General features: G+C 45.9%; 1 protein-coding gene across 4 annotated transcripts in view; it reads left to right on the top strand.

Annotated features, from left to right (window-relative positions):
- LOC117359104 (phosphatidylcholine-sterol acyltransferase-like) overlaps positions 1-22,459 on the top strand; it is a 152,516-nt gene that overhangs the window by 32,228 nt on the left and 97,829 nt on the right. For all 4 annotated transcript variants that reach the window (XM_033941283.1, XM_033941282.1, XM_033941284.1 and 1 more), the window contains 2 exons: positions 6,620-6,776; positions 14,285-14,400. In XM_033941283.1, the coding sequence (XP_033797174.1) occupies positions 6,682-6,776; positions 14,285-14,400 (211 nt within the window). In that variant the 5' untranslated portion in view covers positions 6,620-6,681. The remainder of the gene's footprint in view (positions 1-6,619; positions 6,777-14,284; positions 14,401-22,459) is intronic.

Below are 22,459 nucleotides of genomic sequence, written 5' to 3'. Positions count from 1 at the left end.
TCTACTGAATTCCGCTTACAGTATAATCCTTGACATTACCTACCAAGTGTTCTATTCTGGTTTTAAGCTATCAACTTATTCCTTATGTGCTTACTCAGACTCTCTGCTCGTCACAGCATAATTCCTTATTATTCCATCAATTTCAAAGATTAGACTACATAACACTAGACATGCCTGCTTCAGCATATTAGCCCTATACTCCGGAACAGTCTCTCTTTAGATATATGCATGGAGTCTTCCTTTAGACAACTGAAGCTCTGAAAGATTACTATGGCTATGCTTTTCTCGAGGATTGGCCACCTTTCGCTTGTATGGTAGGTTGATGCAGCTTTGTGGCACCACTGCCCTCACCTTATTACTCCTTTCTGTCCTATCTTGTCACTTTGGATAGATAACTATTGTAGTAATATTGGAAGTTATGGCCAAACATAACTTTTCTAACCTAGACCTTCTAATATGGTTCTCCAAATATATTATGTCTTCCCTGTATTTTATATTTACTGTAAACCACTTAGATCTGCTCACCATAGCAGTGTATCAAATAAAGTTGAAATGTGAAATAATGATTGAGAATTCAGGATTTCTGAAAACAGAGTGCTCATTATCCAACCATGGACTGCTTCTTTTGAATTTGGAAATATTATGTAATCCTCTTCATCCTATATCCACCTCTCTTACCTGTCAAGAGGCAGAAATCAGCACTGTCTAATAAAAGCAGCCTCTCTTACCTCCTCCCACCCTTTTTTCAAAGTTGCACTCGCAGTTAGTGCTGCAGTAACTACCCTGAAGCCCATAGGGATTTAAAGGGCTTCGGGGCTTTTGCCATATGACAGATGCTAGCATGACTTTGTAAAATGGGGATGGGGAGGGGGAGGTTAGCCTTTTGAGCACAGTAACTAAATGGGCGATTAATAATTATCTGTGTACATGTGTTTTCTAAAAACAAGCCCTCAAGGTTATGAATACTAAAGGCTAAATGGAATTTCAGCCACTTTCCCCAGCTGTGCTCACTAACATGAGGAAAGGAGGCAATTGAACTGTTTATCAGCACTTGTTCTCAGCATATGTCCAGGTTCTCACAGAAAGGCTGATGAGTAAGCTAGCTACCTGACCCATCATCACCACAGTTTATGCTTAATTTTCCTATGCTGATCTTACTCCTAATGCAGGAAGAAAGATTAGGACAGAAACATCAGCAATGGGCACAAAAAAACATTCAAAGTGTTGCTTAAAAAGTGCTTCCACCTTTTTACTCAGCTCAGGGAATACTTTTCCAGCTTTTAAAGTTACTGTTACAATTCCTTAAGCTATGTCCAGAGAATCAAAATAGCAAAACAACCCCACAGTTCTGACAGTTCATGCAAAAACTCACAAAGGGTAAAAAAACATTCCAGTCAAAACAGCAAAAGCCAAAAGAAAAACTCATAGTTCGCCAGTGTCTTTCAAAATGGCAGCTAAACCCACTTCCATAAGTTCAGGGTCTGCACACAAATCTTCTGGGGCTAGATCAGCCTGAAGTTCCATCGGCTCCACTGGGTCTGAGGTCACAAATTCTGAAGTGGCTCTAGCTTCTTCCACTTTCATTGGGTCACAGACATTACTCGTGCTTGAGGCAGAAAGCTCTTCTTTAGGGAGAGCCCTGAGCTTTCTCCCTAATCTGCCTAGCAGCTTACTAACATCCACTGGCTTTTCAAGAGGGGAGCCACACCCTGCTCTGACTGAGCCCCTCCCCTGGGCTCCTCTCTGGCACCCCCGGTGGGTACTAGGAGAATAGCCTTCCTCACTATTCCTAGAAGAAGGTTTAAAACCTATGTCCCTAGCCCTGCCATGTGAATGGTAGCATTTGTAACGGTTTTCCTTATCCCCCCATTCTGGGTCTGTTTTATCTTCAGCAGGGCCAGCTTGGTGCTGGGAGCTGGCCTTGGCAATCCCCTTTTTGGGCCTCTTGCCACCCTTTCTGCCCACTCTCACAGGTACCACGTCAGTCCCAGTGCCTGACTGGTCACAAAATGAAAACAAAATTGTAATTCAAAACTCTAGTTGCCATGAGAGAATTATGATTCAACTGTCGACCAAACTTGTCGATGGTCCTGTCTTCTCTTCCAGGAGGGACAGTGACATAAACTTTGGCAGGATTAGTCTTTTTCAAAGAAGACTCCACAAGAAGGGACTGATGGGATAACTGAGATTTCTCAAATCCCTTGCAGTGGACCATCCTGTAACGAGACTCCAGCTTTCCTGGGACAGCAGGAATGGAATAAGGTGTCTCAAGGTTTCTCTTGAAGGTTTGAGAAAGAAGTCTATTAATGGGTAATTTGAGAGACTCCTGAGAGTATTTGGAATCAAAATCCAAAGTAATATTGAGTTCCTTATTCATTTGATGTAGGAAAGAAGATAAAGATATCTGCTCCAAGGAAGGTTGACCTTGAGGAGAAGAAGGTGACCTAGAGGTGCCTCGCAAGGCAGAGAACGAAGGCAAAGCTTCTCTAGAGTACTGATACTTGCGCCCTGAATATGTAGATATAGAGGATTCATTGAGAGAATGTATAGAATCCCTCGCAGGAGAAGAAGCAGTGTCTTCGACTTCGAAGTTGGAGGCCTTGAAGAATGTCGAGGTCTGGAAAGGCGAGTCTTGTCTCAAGAAGAGGATCTATGCCTCGATGAATGAGAAGAAAGGCTGGCTGGGGAAGCAAAAAACTTCAAAACGTTCTTCAGATACGTTAAAGGGAGGCAACCGGCGAGGGAGGAAGTAGGACCGTTGGATGATGGAGGCAAAAAGGGAGTGTTAAAGGAGGAAAAATAAGTAGCTGATAGATTGAACAAATTCTTCACGTCGGTCTTCACAAGCGAGGACACATCCTATGTACAAGAACCCGAAGAGATCATAAGTGGAGATCGAGAAGAAAAACTGGTGCATATAGAGATAAGCCATGAGGATGTCCTCCAGCAGATAGATAGACTGAAAAGCGACAAATCGCCGGGCCCGGACGGAATCCACCCAAGGGTTCTAAAAGAGCTAAGAAACGAAATAGCGGAAACACTCCGACACATTTGTGACCTATCCTTGAAAACTGGGGAGATCCCAGAGAACTGGAAAATAGCTAACGTCACACCTATTTTTAAAAAGGGATCAAGGGGTGATCCCGGGAACTACAGGCCGGTAAGCTTGACTTCAGTTCCAGGCAAGATGATGGAAGCACTGATAAAGGACAGCATATGTGAGCACATAGAAACAAACGGACAACTGAAAGCAAGCCAACATGGCTTCTGCAAGGGAAGGTCGTGCCAAACAAACTTACTGCACTTCTTTGAAGGAATAAGCAGCCAGATGGACAAAGGGGAACCCATAGACATAATTTACCTCGACTTCCAAAAAGCCTTTGACAAGGTACCCCATGAGCGACTACTTAGAAAGCTGCGTAACCACGGGGTGGAAGGGGACATATACAGATGGATTAAACACTGGTTGGCAGGCAGAAAACAAAGGGTTGGGGTGAAGGGCCAATACTCAGGCTGGCGGAGGGTCACGAGCGGTGTTCCGCAGGGGTCGGTGCTCGGACCACTGCTGTTCAATGTATTTATAAATGACCTGGAAACGGGGACGAAGTGTGAAGTTATAAAATTTGCGGATGACACCAAACTCTGCAGCAGGGTTAGAACCGCTGAGGAATGCGAAGATCTACAAAGGGACCTAAACAAACTGGAAGAGTGGGCAAATAAATGGCAAATGAGATTTAATATAGAGAAATGCAAGGTCATGCATATAGGGAAAAAGAACCCGATGTTCAGCTACAAAATGGGGGCATCGGTGCTAGGGGAAAGAAACCTTGAAAAGGACTTGGGTGTGCTAGTGGATACAACAATGAAATCAATGGCACAATGTCCAGCAGCCTCAAAGAAAGCAAATAGAATGTTGGGTATTATTAAGAAGGGTATCACAACCAGGACAAAGGAAGTCATCATGCCGCTGTATCGGGCGATGGTGCGCCCGCACCTGGAGTACTGTGTCCAGTATTGGTCGCCGTACCTCAAGAAGGACATGGCGATGCTTGAGAGGGTCCAGAGAAGAGCGACGAAAATGATAAAAGGTATGGAAAACCTTCCATACGAAGACAGGTTTGAAAGGCTGGGGCTCTTCTCCCTGGAAAAGCAGAGACTCAGAGGAGACATGATAGTGACTTTCAAGATCATGAAAGGCATCGAGAAAGTAGACAGGGACAGATTCTTCAGACTATTGGGGACCACGAGTACAAGGGGGCACTCGGAGAAGCTGAAAGGGGACAGGTTTAGAACCAATGCTAGAAAATTCTTTTTCACTCAGAGGGTGGTGGACACCTGGAACGCGCTGCCGGAGGTTGTGATAGGACAGATTACACTACGGGGTTTTAAAGAAGGATTGGATAAATTCCTGAAAGATAGGGGGATTGAGGGATACAGATAGAGGTAGAGATGGGATATAGAAAGAGTATAGATAGAGATCAAGGGGGATTTAATGGTTCAGACAAAGATCACCATACAGGTCATGGTCTGATGGGCCACCGCGGGTGCGGACTGCTGGGCGCGATGGACCTCTGATCTGACCCAGCAGAGGCAACTTCTTATGTTCTTATGATGTGGAGAACCATACCTTGAATCAGGCAGTCTCAAGAAAGTCGAGGAGTCTTTGCCCTATGCATCGGGAAGGGCGATGCCTTATATGAGGAGGGAGGGCTGGAGGTTGGAGATCAAGATTGAGACACCAAAGGTGATTGAACGCCTGGTGTCGAAGGATCTCGAGGCACTGACAAGGACTCGACTCCTTGAGTAGTGTGCTTTTGCTCCAGACGAGATACTCACAAAGACTCGACTCCTTGCATAGCATGTGAAGAGTCCTCTCAAGGCACTCCCAAGGACTCGACTCCTTGTATAGAGTGAGGAGGATCCGCTCGAGGTACAGCCAAGGACTCAACTCCTTGTGATACTGCTAAGTGCTCAGGCTGGACTGCAGGCAGCAGAGTCGAGGTAGGAGCATGTTTAGCAAGCATATTACCAAACTGGTGATCCAAGATGGTCTGGATCATAGCCTCCAAATGTGACACCGAGACTTGAGGATCTGGTACATTTGGTGTGGCTATAGTCTCCGAGGAAGAGAAGGAAAAATGACTCTTTGACTTGGAGACATGCTTCTTGGGTATCTTGATAACTACTGCTGGTACCTGACCTGAGGGAGGCAGTGAGGCAAGCATCTCGTCAGGAGAAGACTTAGATTTGCTCGAGGACGAGGACCCGCCGAACGAGGATGGCTTGATTAAAGTTGAAGCCGAAGTTGAGGCAGAAGGCAGAACCCCTGTGAGAAGCTTGACCAGATTTGAGGTCGAGGTTGAGACTGGAGCGTGGATCCATACTTCTGAAGAGTTTTTCCACCTGAACTCGACGACGTTTGCGGGCACAAGGTTGAAGGGAAGCACAGCAAACACACGACTTCGGACGATGGTCAGGTCCCAGACACTGAATACACCACCGATGTGGGTCAGTGAGGGAGATCGCGCGCTGGCACGGCTACACTTCTTAAAGCCTGTGACTGGCCGGGACATATACAGGAAGATAGCCGCAGCTAAGTCGAAACCCGCTGGCTGAGGCCGCGAGGCAGGCCCCGTCATGACTGAAAGAAAAAATAAAGTCTTTTTTTTTAAAAATGAAACGCACAAGAAATACACAGTGACCCTGCTAAAGAAAATAAACACAAGCTGCAGTGAGAGAAGGCATGAAGTAGAACTAAGTCTAGCGCAGAGTGTCGAAATAGGATTTCTTGGCTCCGCGGAAAATTGAGGAGAGATGCGCCCTGCACTGGCCGGAAAGGCACTCTCACATGCGCGGTGCAGCAGTCGCGAACTTTCTGAAGTTCTACAAGCAAGTGTGCTTGTGAAGCTGTCCACATCCATGCTCCGTGGATAACATCACCCACATGTGAGACTATGCTGCCTGCTTGTCCTGGGATAACTGCTTTTCAGGGAGGTAAAAAGAGGTGTACGCCCAAGCAGCCATGCACCTTGGAGAGAACATTGCTTTGTGCATATTCTTAACTTTAAAGGTTACAAACTGCACAACAGAATGCTTATTTTCCTTTTCCTTTCTCTTCTTATATTTTAAGTTCTTGTAAACCATGCCAAGCTCCACTTCCGTGGAGAGGATGCGGTATATAAACTTAAGGTTTAGTTTAGTTTAGTTTTCTTCCCAAAGAAACTTAACTTACAACAATGATCCATGAAAGGTTTGAAGCATTATCCCTTTGTGGATAGAAATAAATATTCGACAACATAATTATAATGAAATTATTGAAGAATTTGTAAGAGCAAAGAGGGGGATGAAAGTTTTTTTAAAATTATATAATGTATAATCATAGAGATGATAATTCTCTCAGAAAATAAATTATATTTATTTGTAATAATATTTATTTTTGGATTAATTCATTACCTTTAACTTTCCAAATTTTTCAGGACCAATATCCAGTCCGGGATGGGGGGCACCAACATTTTTCACTGGTTAAGGCACCAGGAGTTCTTAATCTGGCCCTGCCACAGACACCTATTTCTTTTTCTATGCTCCCTTTTCCAATTTTTTTTCTCTGTATACTATGCAGTACCAGCGTATCTTGGAAATCAAATAGAGGCCAAATTGGACAAGAAGGATGTGGTGAACTGGATGTGCTATCAGAAGACAGAAGATTACTTCCCTATATGGATGAGCCTTTATCCATTTCTACCACTGGGAGTTGACTGCTGGATTGATAATATTAGGTAAATCTATACCACCATCTGCTGTGAATGCCTTGTTAGGTTGAAGGATCTTAGGTCCCAATGCACAAAAGTCTGCTCTTCACTTACGACTGCTTGTAGCCAGTCTTAACGTGCCTAGCAACTCTGCCTCCAATGCGCAAAAGGGTTCTTGGGGGCTTTTACTGATTGCCATAGCAGCCACTGCAAATGCTTTACAAGGAGCTCATTAGTATTTAAATGAGCTTTCCTTGTGATGCACAAAAGGGAATGCCCACCTCTTACTGGTTAAGATTTTACAGAAGGTTTGAAGCTGCCAGTAGTTGTTTGTGCGTCTGTTATGTGTGTGTACGTGCCATCCCTATGGGCAGAATTCAGTTGTTAGGTACAAGACATATACTCAAATAACAGATGAACAACAGCTGCGTTTTTTCAAAACACTCTAAAGCTTTTGCTCAGGATCAGACCCACAGCCTCATGCTGTTGAGGCAAAAACTGTAACTACTTCTTCTGTGCTTGAGCTCTGACAAACAAACAAAAATTTCCAACCTCAGGTGTCTTTTTTTTTTTTTTTTTTTTTTTGCTGCTGCTGCTGCTGCTGATCAGAGCTCAAGCACAACCCTATACAGTATGGAGAAGTGGCTTAGTGGCTAGAGTTCCTGCCTCAGCAGCTATAGATTGTGGGTTTGATCCTGGGCATAGGAGGGGCCTTAGGTGCCTGGGCCAATCAGTGCCTTAGGTCTAACCCTTGTGCATCCCAGAATACACCGGGTAGGGAAAGGCCCGTCATTTTGATGAGGCGGGTTTGCCGGCCGGAGGGAGTAGGCATCCCTCCTACTGGCCTTCTTTTTAAAGGTACGGGAGGTTGTTGGGTGGTGTGGTGGTGGAGGTCCCCAGCGGCAGGAGGGAATGGGCATCCATCCTGCTGTCCTTCATCTTAACGGTGGGGGGAGGGGGGGTCAGAGGACTGTTGGAGGTTGTCAGGATTCTGTCGGGGGTGGAGAACCCCAGCGGTGGGAGGGAGTGGGTATCCCTCCTGCTGTTCATCTAAAAGATGTGTGGAGGGGGGGGGGGGGCTGTCTGGAGGCTGGCAAAGGACCCCTTCCTGCTGAGAGTGTATGGGGAGGGGGGCCAGGCAGCAGCCGATGAGGGGGTTGTTGGCGGAAGAATTTCCCTCTGCTGCTCTCCCTTCCAGTCAATCAGCTGAGCTGACAGGACTCAGTTGATCGGGGTAGGAAGAGCAGCCTTGATAGGAGGAAGGAACTTAGTGATTACTCTTCCCTTTACTGACAATTCTCCACACTGATAGCGTGCATATAATTTGCATGCTATTATGCTGAGAATCACCCATAAAAGTCAAATTGCTCCCATTATGTCCACTACATCGACTTGCTGGATTTGAGAATCTGGCCCTCAGTCTGTTAGTGAGCAGGATGGGGTGAAAGTAAGGTGGAGTCATTTTCTTATACAGCTTTGAGATAGGATTGAAAGGCATTTGATGAGTTATGTCTGAGCTCTAAGACCTCCTCACTGTGTATAACCATGGCCTCAGTTCCAGATGAAGGCAGCAGAATCCTGGAATCTGCTACATGTAAATGGCCTCGAGATGCTGAATGCTGGCTGTATATGATTTTTGGAGGAAGAAGGAACTGGTTTATGAAAAAGCTCTGAGAGGTTTAATGTTCCTCACTTTTTTTTTTTGCAGAAAAGTAGTTCAGAGGCCATATTTTTTTCTGGAAGTTTTCAAATAGTGGGTCTTTAGTTAAAATGTGTCCCACTGAATATGAACTTAACTAAAGACCCACTATTTGAAAATTTTCTGAATAAAAATGTGGCCCCTGAACTGCTTTTAATTTTCCAGAAAAACGTCTGTTGCTACTGCATAGATAACTTCCTCTTTGAATCTGTGGATTATGTTATCAAGCTATGTTAGGGCCTTAAGTCTCATTAGTTGTCCCTTAGGTCATTGAAGATTACATAGTAATGAAATGCAAAACATGCAAATACATGTAAAGCAGCTTATTACTATGTACAATTAAAACTTTAACTTGCAATGAACACTAGTTTCACACCACAAGCTGTTCTAAGGCTCATGTACTAAAACCATTTTTACTTTGGCTGTAGAAATCCTGATTTTATTTTTATTTTTTTAAAATTAATGACTGTGTACTAATGTTGCCATTAGCGTGCAGCCAGGTTAAAAATTTGATGCTGGAGCACTTGCTACCTCCTATTTTGTAAGAAAAAGGGCTCCCACATTCAGGGCAGGATTAATCCTGCCCTGAATGTGGGAGCCCTTTTTCTTACAAAATAGGAGGTAGCAAGTGCTCCAGCATCAAATTTTTAACCTGGCTGCACGCTAATGGCAACATTAGTACACAGTCATTAATTTTAAAAAAATTAGGCCAAGTAGGCACATGCCTAGGGCCCGAAATGGTCAGGGGGGCCCGATGAAGGAAGGCATCAACATTGTTTTTTCCAAACAGCGATGGACCCCTCCAGCATCGATCGGTAACTCGGGCCCTCCCCACCAATAGACGGAAAGTAAGACAAGCAAGCAACGCGGGTAAGAAAGGCAACGGGAACTGTAATTTTGGAAGTGGTGCTGCTTGCCCAAAGATTCCCTCTGACGCAGCTTCCTGTTTCCGCCTGGGCGCATGGTGGGGTGGGGCAGGGCAGGGGGCCCAGTGCACTTGGGTGCCTAGGGGCCAGGGCCGGATTTTCCTATGGGCTAACTAGGCTTCAGCCTAGGGCCTCAAGATCAAGAGGGGCCTACATTCAAATTGTTAGCAAAATTAAAATTACACTATTCTAAAAACAGTGAACACTAAAACACTGAACTGAAAATAAGGAGAAATTCTACGCTTCGGGATCGGAACCGGCTCCGTCCGCAATGGGGCGCCGACTCGGCTTCTCCCTTTCTTTTTCTCGCCCTGGGAGGAGGATCAGGGAGGGAAAGACATCAGTCCGGAAACAGCTGGGCAAAGCCCAGCCCCATGGGGAGAGAGGCAAAATGTGGATCCGTAAGGACAGGGCAGCCCAGACTGGCATCGGGGGTGGGGGGTTTCAGTGGAAGGGGGATGGGGATGGGAGGCAGGCAGGCTGGCATTGGAGGGGGGATGGGGGTTTAATGGAAGGCAGGCAGGATGGCATGGGGGGTGTTCAATGGAAGGGGGATGGGAGGCAGGTGGGCATCGGAGGGGGGGGTGAGGTGAGGAAGGACGCACTGGGGCACTATGGACATAGGAAGGGGCAATGTTGTGTGTTATGTTTGATTAGTTATTGTTACAAGTACTATATATGAGAATAAATGTCCAAATAAGTGTTCTCGACTTTTTTTTAATTTATTATCTGTGTCACATTTTTTATAAAGGTTAGTACCAATAACAACATGTTTCATTTAACATATTGATATATATCGCAGTAATGATGTATTTTATTATCTCTCATGTAATTTACAAACTTAAAAATGGGAGGTGAAAGGGCCTCATAAATAGAATAGCCTAGGGCCTCTTTTCATCTAAATCCGGCCCTGCTAGGGGCTCTCGAGGAATTAATCCTGCCCTGCCCACATTATCTCTATGCTAACTGGTTGTGCGCTAACTGCTTAGTGCATGAATGCCCTCTCTCTGCTCCTGACACAACCCCACAAAAAAAGATATTTAAGACGTGGTTAGCGTGCGCATATGACAAAAATAATGCAGAATGCTTTAGTGTTTCTCTGCATTAGGCCATTTTTTTCTGCATTAGGTATCAATAATTATCTGAAGCAGAACTGTACAGAAAATTCTTCAAATTGTTGAGAGCCATTCCTGAGGACAGGGCTAGAGTGTGTTAAAATTTGAAGTTACCAAGGCTTCAGCTAGAAAATTAATGCATGGTAGCTGCAAAATTAATATGGCACCTATTGGAGGTATGCCCATTATCCAGTTATGCAGGTCTTGTGTTAAAAGTTCTATTAGCATGCAAGTACTGAATTGGACCTCCTGATCTCACCGGCCCTGCATTGACCGGCAGGAAATTTTTGTACACTGATTTTGCCGGCCCTGTACGGACCAGCAGGAAATTTTTGTACATTGATCTCGCCAGCTTTGCACGGACCGGCAGGAAATTTCTGCGTGCTGGCATTGGTCCATGGACCGGTGGTTGAAGAACACTAGCTTAGACAACCTCCATTAACAGGTGGTATATGGGAGAGTGTGGCACAGTGGTTAGAGCTACTTCCTCAGTACCCTGAGGTTGTGGGTTCAAATCCCATGTTGCTCCTTGTGACCCTGGGCAAGTCACTTAATCCCACAAAATACCTTTCTCAAAAACTTTGACGAAATCCTTAACAGAATCACTTGGGAGTGTTGTTCTGCAATGAGAAACTCTTAACTACTTTAATTATCTTCGTTTCTTTTGAAAGGAGGCAGAGCCTCAGATCCCTGTGAATTGTAAATCTTTAACAACCCCACAAGGATACATCTAAAATCAAAAGCTGAAAGGACAATTTTCAATTTCATCAACATTCTAAAATGATGAGTGCACAATCTGTCCTATCTGATTCCTCAAAGACCAATCATAATCCATCCAAACACCTAGATTCCTTACAGCTTAATTCACTTTCTATAATAAAACTATGCATATGGATTCTGATAGAAAAATTGCCTTCAGAGTATCCAGACACTAATATCTGTAGGCAGTTTTCCTATGGCCAAAAACAAAAGCAAAACTGCTCATAGTGTTGCTTTACTATGACAAATCCTGCAAATGCAAACAACCCACACAACATCACACATTGGTTATTTACTCCATAAAGCATATGGTTTTAATTTATGACATAAATGAAACAAAATTGCAGGTCAGCTGAAGTACATTGGCAAAACTGGGGAGGGAGGGGGGTTCAGCTCAGTGCAGCAGGCATAGCAGGGGATGGATACAGCATGTTGTGTTTGGAGTGTAAGAGGCACTCAGTATAAGAATAGCAGTATTTTGAGATACCTTACCTGATAAGGGCCTGATAAGATAGAATTTATGCTGAAAACTCTCCACAAGTTCATATCTCCACACTGTTATAAATATATATATATATATATAAATAAAGTGCTGTAGTGCTAATAAAGTGCACTAAATAGGAACAGATAGGAACAGATAATCAGTTGAGGTTTTTTCTTCTAAGTGAATGAACAGAAGAAAAAAAGCCTGCTTCCAAATTGTGGTGTATTCTTACCTTTTGTAGCCCATTGGAAAATCCTGGACTGAAGAGGGAACCTTTGGAATAGTTTCTGGTTGACACATATTATGATGTTAGAGGTTGGTTGCAGTCAGTGGCGTACCTAGCATGTGTGACACCCGGGGCCCATCATTTTTTGGCACCCCCCCTCCCATCTGTACGAAAAACATGATTTTTAGTAACAAGCCACACGTCACACATGAGTACCTAGGAAAAGGCAGCATCTTACATACTGCTGTGAGAAGTACAACAGCAATACACCCATTGTAAAACTAAACAAGCCAGACTAGTACAGATCAATCCTGCAGTCAATCCTAACAGAAAACCATGTCTTTTGAACACACAGAACACAGAAAACACCTTCACCTAGTATGGAATGTCATCACAAACTAACCCCTCCCCCTTTTACAAAACTGTAGTGTGGATTTTAGCCACGGTGGTAACAGCTCTGACGCTCATAGAATTTTGAGCATCAGAGCTGCTACCACCATGGCTGGCGCTAAAAAACGCTCCACAGTTTTGTAAAAGGGGGGATAAAATAGAAATACATATACAAAGGTTAAATTGAACCAGCAAGAAGCAGGACTCTACATACAATGCAACACCACAGAAACAGTGACACATGTCTCCTAAAGCAATAAATAAATAGATAATTTTTGTTCTATCTTTGTCTTCTCTGGTTTCTGCTTTCCTCATCTTCTTGTTACTGTCTTCCTTCCATCCACTGTCTGCCATCTCTCTGCCCCTATATGGCATCTTCTCTCCTTCTATGCCTCTTCCAGAAACTGTATGCTTCCCCCTTCCATCTCTCCTTTTACCCCCCATTGGTCTGTCTCCTCTCCTTCCCCCCTGCTCTGGCATCTCTCTCTCCGCTCCCTTCCTCCTGTTCTTCCCTGGTCTTCCTTCTAAATTTATTTTCTACCTCTGTCTAAATTCTTTTTTACTATTCATTCCTCAATTTCCCTCTTTCACTGTGCCTACCTATAGCTTGCCACCTCTTTCCCTCACCCCTTCCAGTAACTTTCTTCTTCCCTCAATCCTGCATGTGCCCTTTTTTCTTTCTCCTCCCCACTTCCTTCCAGCATCTGCTCCTCCTTTCCCCCACACTTCCATTCAGTGTCTGTTTCTCTCTCTCTACCCCTTCCATCTACTGTTCATCCTCTATCTCGCCCCTTCCATTCACTGCCCTCTGTGCTCTTTCCATCCAGTGTTCACCCTCTCTCTCTCTCTTCCATATGGCATCTTCTCTCTTTCTATGCTCCTTCCATAAACTATCTATCCCATGCCCCTTCTCTCCTTTGTACATGATTGATTTCAACTCTGTCACCGCTCCGTTTTTCTCTCTCTGTCACCACCCCCTCCCCTATGCTCTGGCATATCTCTCTTCTCCTTTCTTTCCTTCCCACCTCACGGTCTGGCATCATTCTTTCCCTGATTCCCGTCATCTCTCTCCTTTCCTTTTCTTCCATCTCTCCCTCCCCCTCCATGCTCTGACATCTCCTCCTTCCTTTCCCCCTTCCTTTTCCCTTGATCTGGCATACCTTCCTCCTTTCCTCCATGCCCTAGCATCTCTTCTTCCCTCCAAGCCCTGGCATCTCCTTTCATTCCCTTCAGTTGGGTACAGCAACACTCTCCCCCCCTCTGCTCCCTTTCCTCCTTCTGTCACCCAAGGTCTAGTGTCCTGAACTTCATCGGGCAGCAGCAGCATTCACAATTCACTGCTGTTGCCAGCTTCAGGCCTTCCTCTCTGTTGGGTCCTGTTTTCATGAAAACAGGAAGTAGGCAGGACCCAGCAGATAGGAAGGCCTGAAGCCGGCAACAGCAACGAATTGTAAAAGCTGCTGCTGCCCAAAGAAGGTAATGGCGCCAGGCCTCGGAGCACCGAGGCAGACCTCTTCTCCCCCCTCCCAGCTGAACTCCCGCTGACCCTCCTATCTGTCCCCCCCAAGTGAACCCTTCGGACCCTCCCAGCGAGAAAAGCAAATCTCCCTCCAGTAGCGTCGGCAACCGGAGCACTAAATAGGCTGCTTCGCGGCTTTCTCCTGCCGGTGAAGCGTCACTGATGATGTCTACTGTCGACGCTACTGGAGGGAGGTTTGCTGCTCTTGCTGGGAGGGACGGAAGGGTTCACTCGCTGGTCACCTTAAGTAAGGAGGGAAGGAGCGCAATAGGGACCGGGCCAGCTGTGCACCCCCCTAAGGCTGTACCCGAGCTGACCGCCCCCCCTTTGGTATGCCACTGGTTGCAATTAAGATATGATGTGTGACTGAATGGATTCAAAGAGTAAGAGACATCCCTGCTGTCTGATGCCTTGCAGAGTAGTATTCAACAGAACAACAAGGAAGACTTCCAATGCTCCAGGGGTGGATATCAGAATTCCAGGCTTTGGGAAGACCTCTTCTGTGGAATTCATAGACAAAGGACAGCTAGCAGGTAATCATAACTTGTTCCTCACACTTATAGCAAAGAAACAAGTAGAACTTATAGTGATTACAGATGCAGGCCTAGGTCCAAATTTCAAACATACCCCATACTTGCTTTTGTGGGCTAGATTCAATAAATGGTGCACAGCTACATGCCGGGATGATCCACAGTAAGTTAGTATTTATAAAGTTTAGCCCCCAAAATGTAAGGTTTAGAGAGGGGTAATGTTGAAGCGGCCTTACAATCCGCCAGGTCCCAAGTTCAATACACTCACAGAAGATTCTCATTAGGAAGTAAAGTCAAATGACAAGCACAGCCAGAAGTGATTACATACAGAATATAATGTAGAAATAGGCTTAATATTACAGAAAGGCAGTGGCGTACCTAGCATATGTGACACCCGGGGCCCATCATTTTTTGGCACCCCCTCCCCCTCTATACGAAAAACATGATTTTTAGTAATAAGCCACACGTCACACATGAGTACCTAGGAAAAGGCAGCATCTTACATATTGCAGTGAGCAGTACATCAATACACCCATTGTAAAACTAAACAAGTCAGACTAGTACAGATCAATCCTACACCGTCAATCCTAACAAAAAACCATGTCTTTCGAACACACAGAACACAGAAAACACCTTCGCCTAGTATGGAATATGTCATCACAAACTAACCCCTCCCCCTTTTACAAAATTGTAGTGTGGATTTTAGCCACGGTGGTAATAGCTCTGACACTCATAGAATTCTGAGCATCAGAGCTGCTACCACCACGGCTGGCGCTAAAAAACGCTCCACAGTTTTGTAAAAGGGGGGATAAAATAGAAATACATAGACAAAGGTTAAATTGAACCAGCAAGAAGCTGGACTCTGCATAAAATGCAACACCACAGAAACAGTGACACATGTCTCCTAAAGCAATAAATAAATAGAAAATTTTTGTTCTACCTTTGTCTTCATTGGTTTCTGCTTTCCTCATCTTCTTGTTACTGTCTTCCATCCACTGTCTGCCATCTCTCTGCCCCTCCCTATATGACATCTTCTCTCCTTCTATGCCCCTTCAAAAACTGTATGCCTCCCCCTTCCATCTCTCCTTTCACCCCCATTGGTCTGGCATCTCTCTCCTCTCCTTCCCTCTCCCACACCTCTCTTCTGCAATCCCTTTCTTCCCTCATTTTCCTTTTCAATTTATTTTCTGCATCCATCTAGATTACGTTCTTACTACCCTCTCATCAATTTCCTTTTTTACTGTCTACCTACAGCTCGCCACCTCTTTCCCTCACCTCCTCCAGTATTCCCTAACTCAATCCTTTTCCCCATCATCTGCCCTCTTCTCTCTCCCCACTTCCATCATCTACCCCTTCTCCCTACTTCCATCATCTGCCCTCTTTTCTCTCCCCACTTCCATCATCTGCCCCCTTCTCTCAATCTCTCCATCCACCACCATCTTTCTCCCTTCCTCCCCTTTCTGATTTTGGCAACAAGATCTGCAACCCCCCCCCCCCCCCCCCGCGATGACATTTAAGATCAGCAACGGACCTCCTTCTACCCCTGGCATCAACAGAACTTCAGATTGGCAACGCGGTGCTCAGTCAAATGCGGAAACAGGAAGCTGAGTCAGAGGGAAGCTTTTGACGTGCACACTAGAGAATGACACGGGGAAAAAAATCTGTACCCGTCACTGCACCGTCCCCTTCACCACCCCATCACCGCCATCCCATTCACTGCCCCGTCACCGTCCCCGCAGCATCCATACAAGCTTCAGTACTACAATATTTAGCTTATTCCTTCCTTATAAATCAAAGTTCTGGCTGCTGAACTGGAAAAAGAGATGTTCAGCTGGCAGGGCTTTGTTTATAAATTTTTATCAACACAACTAATATACTACTTTATCCTTAAGCAAAAAAAAAAAAAAGAAATAGAATTTTTTTTCTACCTTTGTTGCCTGGTTTCTGCTTTCCTCATGTTCTCATTCAATTCCTTCCATCCACTGTCTCTTTTCTCTCTGCGTCTTCCATTTGCTCTGTTACTGTGCCTCTCCCTTTCTCCCCCCTTCCCAATTGGACTGGCACTCATCTTCTTCCCTCCGCTCCCCCCATAGTCTGGCATATCTGTCTTCTTCTCTGACAGCGTCTTCTCCCCACTCTTTCTTCCCCATTTTCCTTCAGCGTCTTCTCCCCACTCTCTCTTCCCCATTTCCCTTCAGGGTCTTCTCCCCACTCTCTCTTCCCCATTTCCCTTCAGGGTCTTTCTCCCCACTCTCTCTTCCCCATTTCCCTTCAGCGTCTTCACCCCACTCTCTCTTCCCCATTTCCCTTCAAAATTTTCTCCCCACTCTCTCTTCCTCATTTCCTTTCAGCGTCCTTCTCTCCCCCCGTCTTCCCCATGTCCTGTCAGCATCCTTTTTCCCCCCTCTGTCTTCCCCATGTCCTTTCAGTGTCCTTATCCCCCCTGTCTTCCCTATGTCCTGTCAACGTCCTTCTCCCCCCTCTGTCTTCCCCATGTGCTTTCAGCGTCCTTCTCCCCCCCTCTGTCTTCCCCATGTGCTTTCAGCATCCTTCTCCCCCCTCTGTCTTCCCCATGTCCTTTCAGCGTCCTTATCCCCCTGTCTTCCCTATGTCCTGTCAGCGTCCTTCTCCCCCCTCTGTCTTCCCCATGTGCTTTCAGCTTCCTTCTCCCCCCTCTGTCTTCCCCATGTCTTTTCAGCAGTCCTTCTCCCCCCCTTCGTCCCCATGTCCTGTCAGCGTCCTTCTCCACCCCTCTGTCTTCCCCATGTGCTTTCAGCGTCCTTCTCCCCCCTTTGTCTTCCCTATGTGCTTTCAGCGTCCTTCTCCCCCCTCTGTTTTACCCATTTCCCTTAAGCGTCTTTTCCTCTCCACTCTACCTTTCCTCCCTTTCTCCCTCCCTGCCCCTTACCTTCATGGCGCTTCCCCCCCCCCCCGCCCGCCTGCCCGACGGACCGACAGCAGGCCCGGTCCGACAAACCTCCCTGCCCTGTGGCCGCGAGTCTAAATTACCTTCTTACAGCAGCTGGAGTGTCAGAGATTACCTTTATGGCAGCCACACGCAGCTTCAACGCTTCAGCTGCTGTAGGAAGGTAATTTAGACTCGCGGCCACAGGGCAGGGAGGTTTGTCAGACAGGGCCTGATGTCGGTCGGTCGGTCGGGGGGAAAGTGCCACGAAGCTAAGGGGCAGGGAGGGAGAAAGGGAGCTGTTTCAACACCATTCACAAACAGGAAGTCAGGTCATACCCAGCCGACAGAGAAAGAAGGTTCGCAGCAAGAAGCCCACACAACTCAGAAGGGGAACAAGAAATGACAGCCCAAGGAAGTCAGAAGATGAGCTTTCCAGTCTTCTGCACCAGCTGTAATATGTATGACTACCTCCCCTCAGGGACTCGGGCATACATATGCAGTCGATGCATGGAGCTGGATAGCCTGATACAGCAAGTCCGGCTGCTAGAAGAGACAGTGAGGGAACTAGAAGAGCACCTCACCTTTGAAGAGGAAATCCGCGAGCAGGAGAAGCGACTAGTGGAGTCCGGTACCAACGAGGAGATCGAGGAGCTAGAGAGATTCATTGAGGAAGCCCACCAGCAACATGTAGAGGTCCCAGGGCTGGAAAACTATCCAAGAAACCCAGGAAGATGGCCTAGACGGGTTTGGAGGAGACACTACTACAACTATAAATGTGACTGAAGCGGAGGTGGAGGGCGACCACTCACCAAGAGGAAGAGGGAGACTGCATGGGTACGCACTTCAGGAGAGAGAAGATCAGCCCTGCACCATGGATGTGGATCTATGACCCCGAAGGAACCCCCGAACAGTGAAGATGGGGATCATCGTAGGAGACTCCATTATACGACATGTGGACTGCCACACCACAGGAGGAAGAGAGGGTAGACTTGTCACCTGCCTGCCCGGAGCAAGAGTGAAGGATGTGGCCAGCAGGATCACCAGGATCATAGATAATGCAAAAGGAGAGGACACTGCTGTGCTTATCCACGTGGGAACCAATGATGTGAGTGGACGGAAGTATGACAGGGAAGAATTGAACGGCCAGTTCCGCTCGCTCAGAAGAAAGCTGAAAGTCAGGGAAGTGAAGATGGCTTTCTCCGAGATCCTCCTGGTACCAAGAGTGGATGAGAAGAGGCAAGAAGAACTGCGAGCGATCAACGCCTGGATGAGAAGATGGTGCGAAGAAGAAGGCTTTGACTTCGTGCGCAACTGGACGGCGTTCTGGGGAAGAAACAGGTATTACAGAAAAGATGGATTACACCTCAACAAGGAAGGAGAAAGAGTATTGGCAGGCAACATGAGGAGGGCCATTGACAAGGCTTTAAACTAAAGGTCAGGGGAAAGCCGACAGTCAACCACCAGTCGATGACCCGGGCAACAGAATGCCCCGAAGAAGGATCCACAGACAGCTACCCAGACATAGGGGGGGAAGACCACGAAGCAAATGAGGGAGACAATGTAGGAGCACATACAGATACCGTGAAAGACACAGTAGGGGCTGCGAAACTTAGAAAATCCAAGAAGGGACCACAAAAGGAACTTAAATGTATGTATACGAATGCTAGAAGCTTGAGAAACAAAATGGGAGAGCTGGAGATAATAGCAAGACGCGATGAACTAGAAATCATTGGTATAACAGAAACATGGTGGAATGATGAAAATGAATGGGGTACACTACTTCAGGGATACAAGCTATACAAAAGGGATAGAACAGGGCAGAAAGGGGGAAGTATTGCCCTATATGTTCAGGAAGGAATAGAATCTGTTAGAGAGGTAAAGACAGAGGGGAAAGAGAAGCTGGAGTCCCTCTGGATCAAGATTCCCAGACACAACGGTGCGGACACAAAAACTGACCTTTCCTATCGCCCACCAGGACAGACAGAGGAGACAGACTCAGATATGATAGAGGAAATCAAACAAGGATGTAGGACAGGAAATGTAATGATCATGGGAGACTTCAACTTCCCGGGGATCGACTGGAACCTGGGAACCTCAAACTGTGGCAAGGAGACGAAGTTCCTGCAAATGATAGGGGACTGCTTCCTAGAAAAAATGGTGGGAGAGCCGACGAGAGGAGACGCCACCATGGACTTGGTCCTAAATGGCATTACTGGTCAGACAAAAGAATAGAAGTCACGGTCCCGCTTGGGATAAGCGATCACAACATGATCAACTTTAAACTAGACATCAAGAAAGGGAAGCGTACCAAAACCTTAACCACAACTTTCAACTTTAAAAAAAGGAAGATATGATAGCATGAGAGACATGGTAAAAAAGTGGCTCAGGAAAAGGATGGATAAAATCAGAATGGTTGATCAGGCATGGTCCCTACTAAAAACTACTATCACGAAAGCACAAAACCTCTACATCCCACAGATAACCAAAGGACGGAAAAATAAAGGCAAAAGAGAACCGGCATGGCTTACTAGAGAGGTGAGGGAAGCCATAAAGGGAAAGAAGGACTCCTTTAAAGAATGGAAACGCACGAAAACAACCGAAGCTTGGAACAAACACAAGAAGGAGCAGAAGAAATGTCATAAGGCGGTGAGGGATGCCAAAAAGGACTATGAGGAGAAAATAGCGTAAGAGGCCAAGAACTTCAAGCCCTTCTTTAGATACGTAAAAGGAAAAAAGCCCACAAAAGAGACGGTGGGACCGTTGGATGACTAGGGAAGAAAAGGGTACATCAAGGAAGACAAACAAATTGCTGACAAACTAAATTCCTTTTCTGCGTCTGTCTTTACGAAGGAGGACAACGCAACAATACCAGAAGTAGTGAAAGTGTTCAAAGGAGTAATAGAGGACAGCCTCACCACAGAGACTGGACCAGATATACTACCAGACTGACAAACTTAAAGGTGACAAATCCCCTGGACCTGATGGAATTCACCCAAGAGTCTTAAAAGAACTGAAGGTTGAAATCGGAGAACTATTGCAAAAACTTTCCAACCTGTCAATTAGAACTGGTCAGATACTGGACGATTGGAAGATAGCGAATGTCATGCCAGTTTTCAAAAAAAGGATCAAGAGGAGAACCGGGCAACTACAGACCGGTGAGTCTCATGTCTGCCCCTGGAAAGATGATTGAAGCACTGATTAAAGATAGCATAGTCCGGCACTTGGACACACACGACCTGATGGGAGCCAGCCAACACGGCTTCAGGGAAGGGAAATCATGTTTGACAAATTTACTTCAATTTTTTGAAACCATGAACAAATATATTGATAATGGAGAACCGGTGGACATAATATACTTGGACTTCCAAAAAGCGTTCGACAAAGTTCCACATGAAAGACTTCTAAGGAAACTACAAAGCCATGGAATAGAGAGAGGTAGATATACTAAGATGGATAGGCAAATGGCTAGAGAACAGAAAGCAGAGAGTGGGTATAAATGGGAAGTTCTCGGACTGGGAGAAAGTGACTAGCGGTGTGCTCCAGGACTCGGTACTTGGGCCCATCTTATTTAATATTTTCATAAATGATCAAGTTTGCTGACGACACAAAGCTATGCCGGGCAATCAGATCGCAGAAGGATAGCGAGGTACTCCAGAGTGACTTGTGTCAGTTAGAGAAATGGTCGGAGAAATGGCAGATGAAGTTTAATGTGGAAAAGTGCAAAGTAATGCATTTAGGCAGTAAGAACAAGGAATACGAGTATAGAATGTCAGGTGCAACTCTGGGTAAGAGCGAACAAGAAAAGGACCTGGGTGTACTGATAGATAGGACCCTGAAACCATCGGCACAATGCCCGGCAGCAGCAAAGAAAGCAAATAGATTGTTAGGCATGATAAAGAAAGGAATCACGAGTAGATCGGAGAAAGTTATAATGCCGCTTTATAGGGCAATGGTCAGACCACACTTGGAATATTGTGTCCAACATTGATCTCTCAACCTAAAGAAGGATATAAAAATGCTGGAGAGGGTGCAGAGACAAGCAACGAAGCTAATAAATGGTATGGAGAACTTGGAATATGAGGAACGACTCAAGAAACTGGGACTGTTCTCCCATGAGAAGAGGAGACTGCGAGTGGACATGATTGAGACTTTCAAAATACTGAAAGGCATCGACAAAATAGGGCAGGAAAATTAATTATTTACATTGTCCAACGTGACACAGACAAAAGGACATGGACTGAAGCTAAGGGGGGACAAGTCCAGGACAAATGTCAGGAAGTTCTGCTTCACGCAGCGAGTGGTGGACACCTGGAATGCTCTCCCAGAGGAGGTTATTACAGAATCCATCGTTCTAGGATTCAAAGCAAATTAGATGCACATCTCCTTACGAGAGGCATAGAGGCATATGGGTGACTAAAACTACATCAGGTGTACACCTGACTGGGCCTCCGCGTGTATGGATCACCGGACTCGATGGACCATAGGTCTGATCTGGAGATGGCAGTTCTTATGGTCTTATGTTCTTTACAGATATAGAGTGGATTCAGAGACTGCTTCTGTGCTCTTGTGAATGAGAGAAAAAGCGAAGTTACTTACCTGTAACGGGAGTTCTCCGTGGACAGCAGGATAAGTCAGCCACATTTTTGGTGACGTCATCTACGTTCCCAATTCGGAATTGCTCTCCCAGAGCTCAGGTGAGGCTTTAGGAGCCTCATCTGAGCATGTGCAGGTAGCCCTATATATACTTGTGCTGTCCCTCATTTAATCCAGTGATTTCCATAGCTTGAATCTTATTGCAGTGTCACCCCTTAGGGGAGGAGGGAGGGTCAGTGTGGCTGACTTATCCTGCTGTCCACGGAGAACTCCCTTTACAGGTAAGTAACTTCGCTTTCTCCATGGACAAGCAGTATAAGTCAGCCCCACTTTTGGTGACTCTCCAGCTGCGGGGGGGCAGAGGGTGTAAGAGGACGGGGTCCCCATCAAGGGATGGTCCCCTCTGCGTCTCCGCTACCGTGCTGCGGTAGGGTGAGGCTGCATAAAAGTCCGGTGAGGGACAGAGATAAAACCCCAATTACTGAGACCAGTCAGAGGTTATGTGTTGTAAACAATAGGAACTTTATTTTGGTCCTCAGAACTAAGAACATAAGAAGTTGC

This window comes from Geotrypetes seraphini, chromosome 4, assembly GCF_902459505.1.
Source record: "Geotrypetes seraphini chromosome 4, aGeoSer1.1, whole genome shotgun sequence".
Lineage (NCBI taxonomy): Eukaryota > Metazoa > Chordata > Amphibia > Gymnophiona > Dermophiidae > Geotrypetes > Geotrypetes seraphini.
Note: the sequence above shows the minus strand (reverse complement) of the source record. Positions and strands in the feature narration are given on the sequence as shown.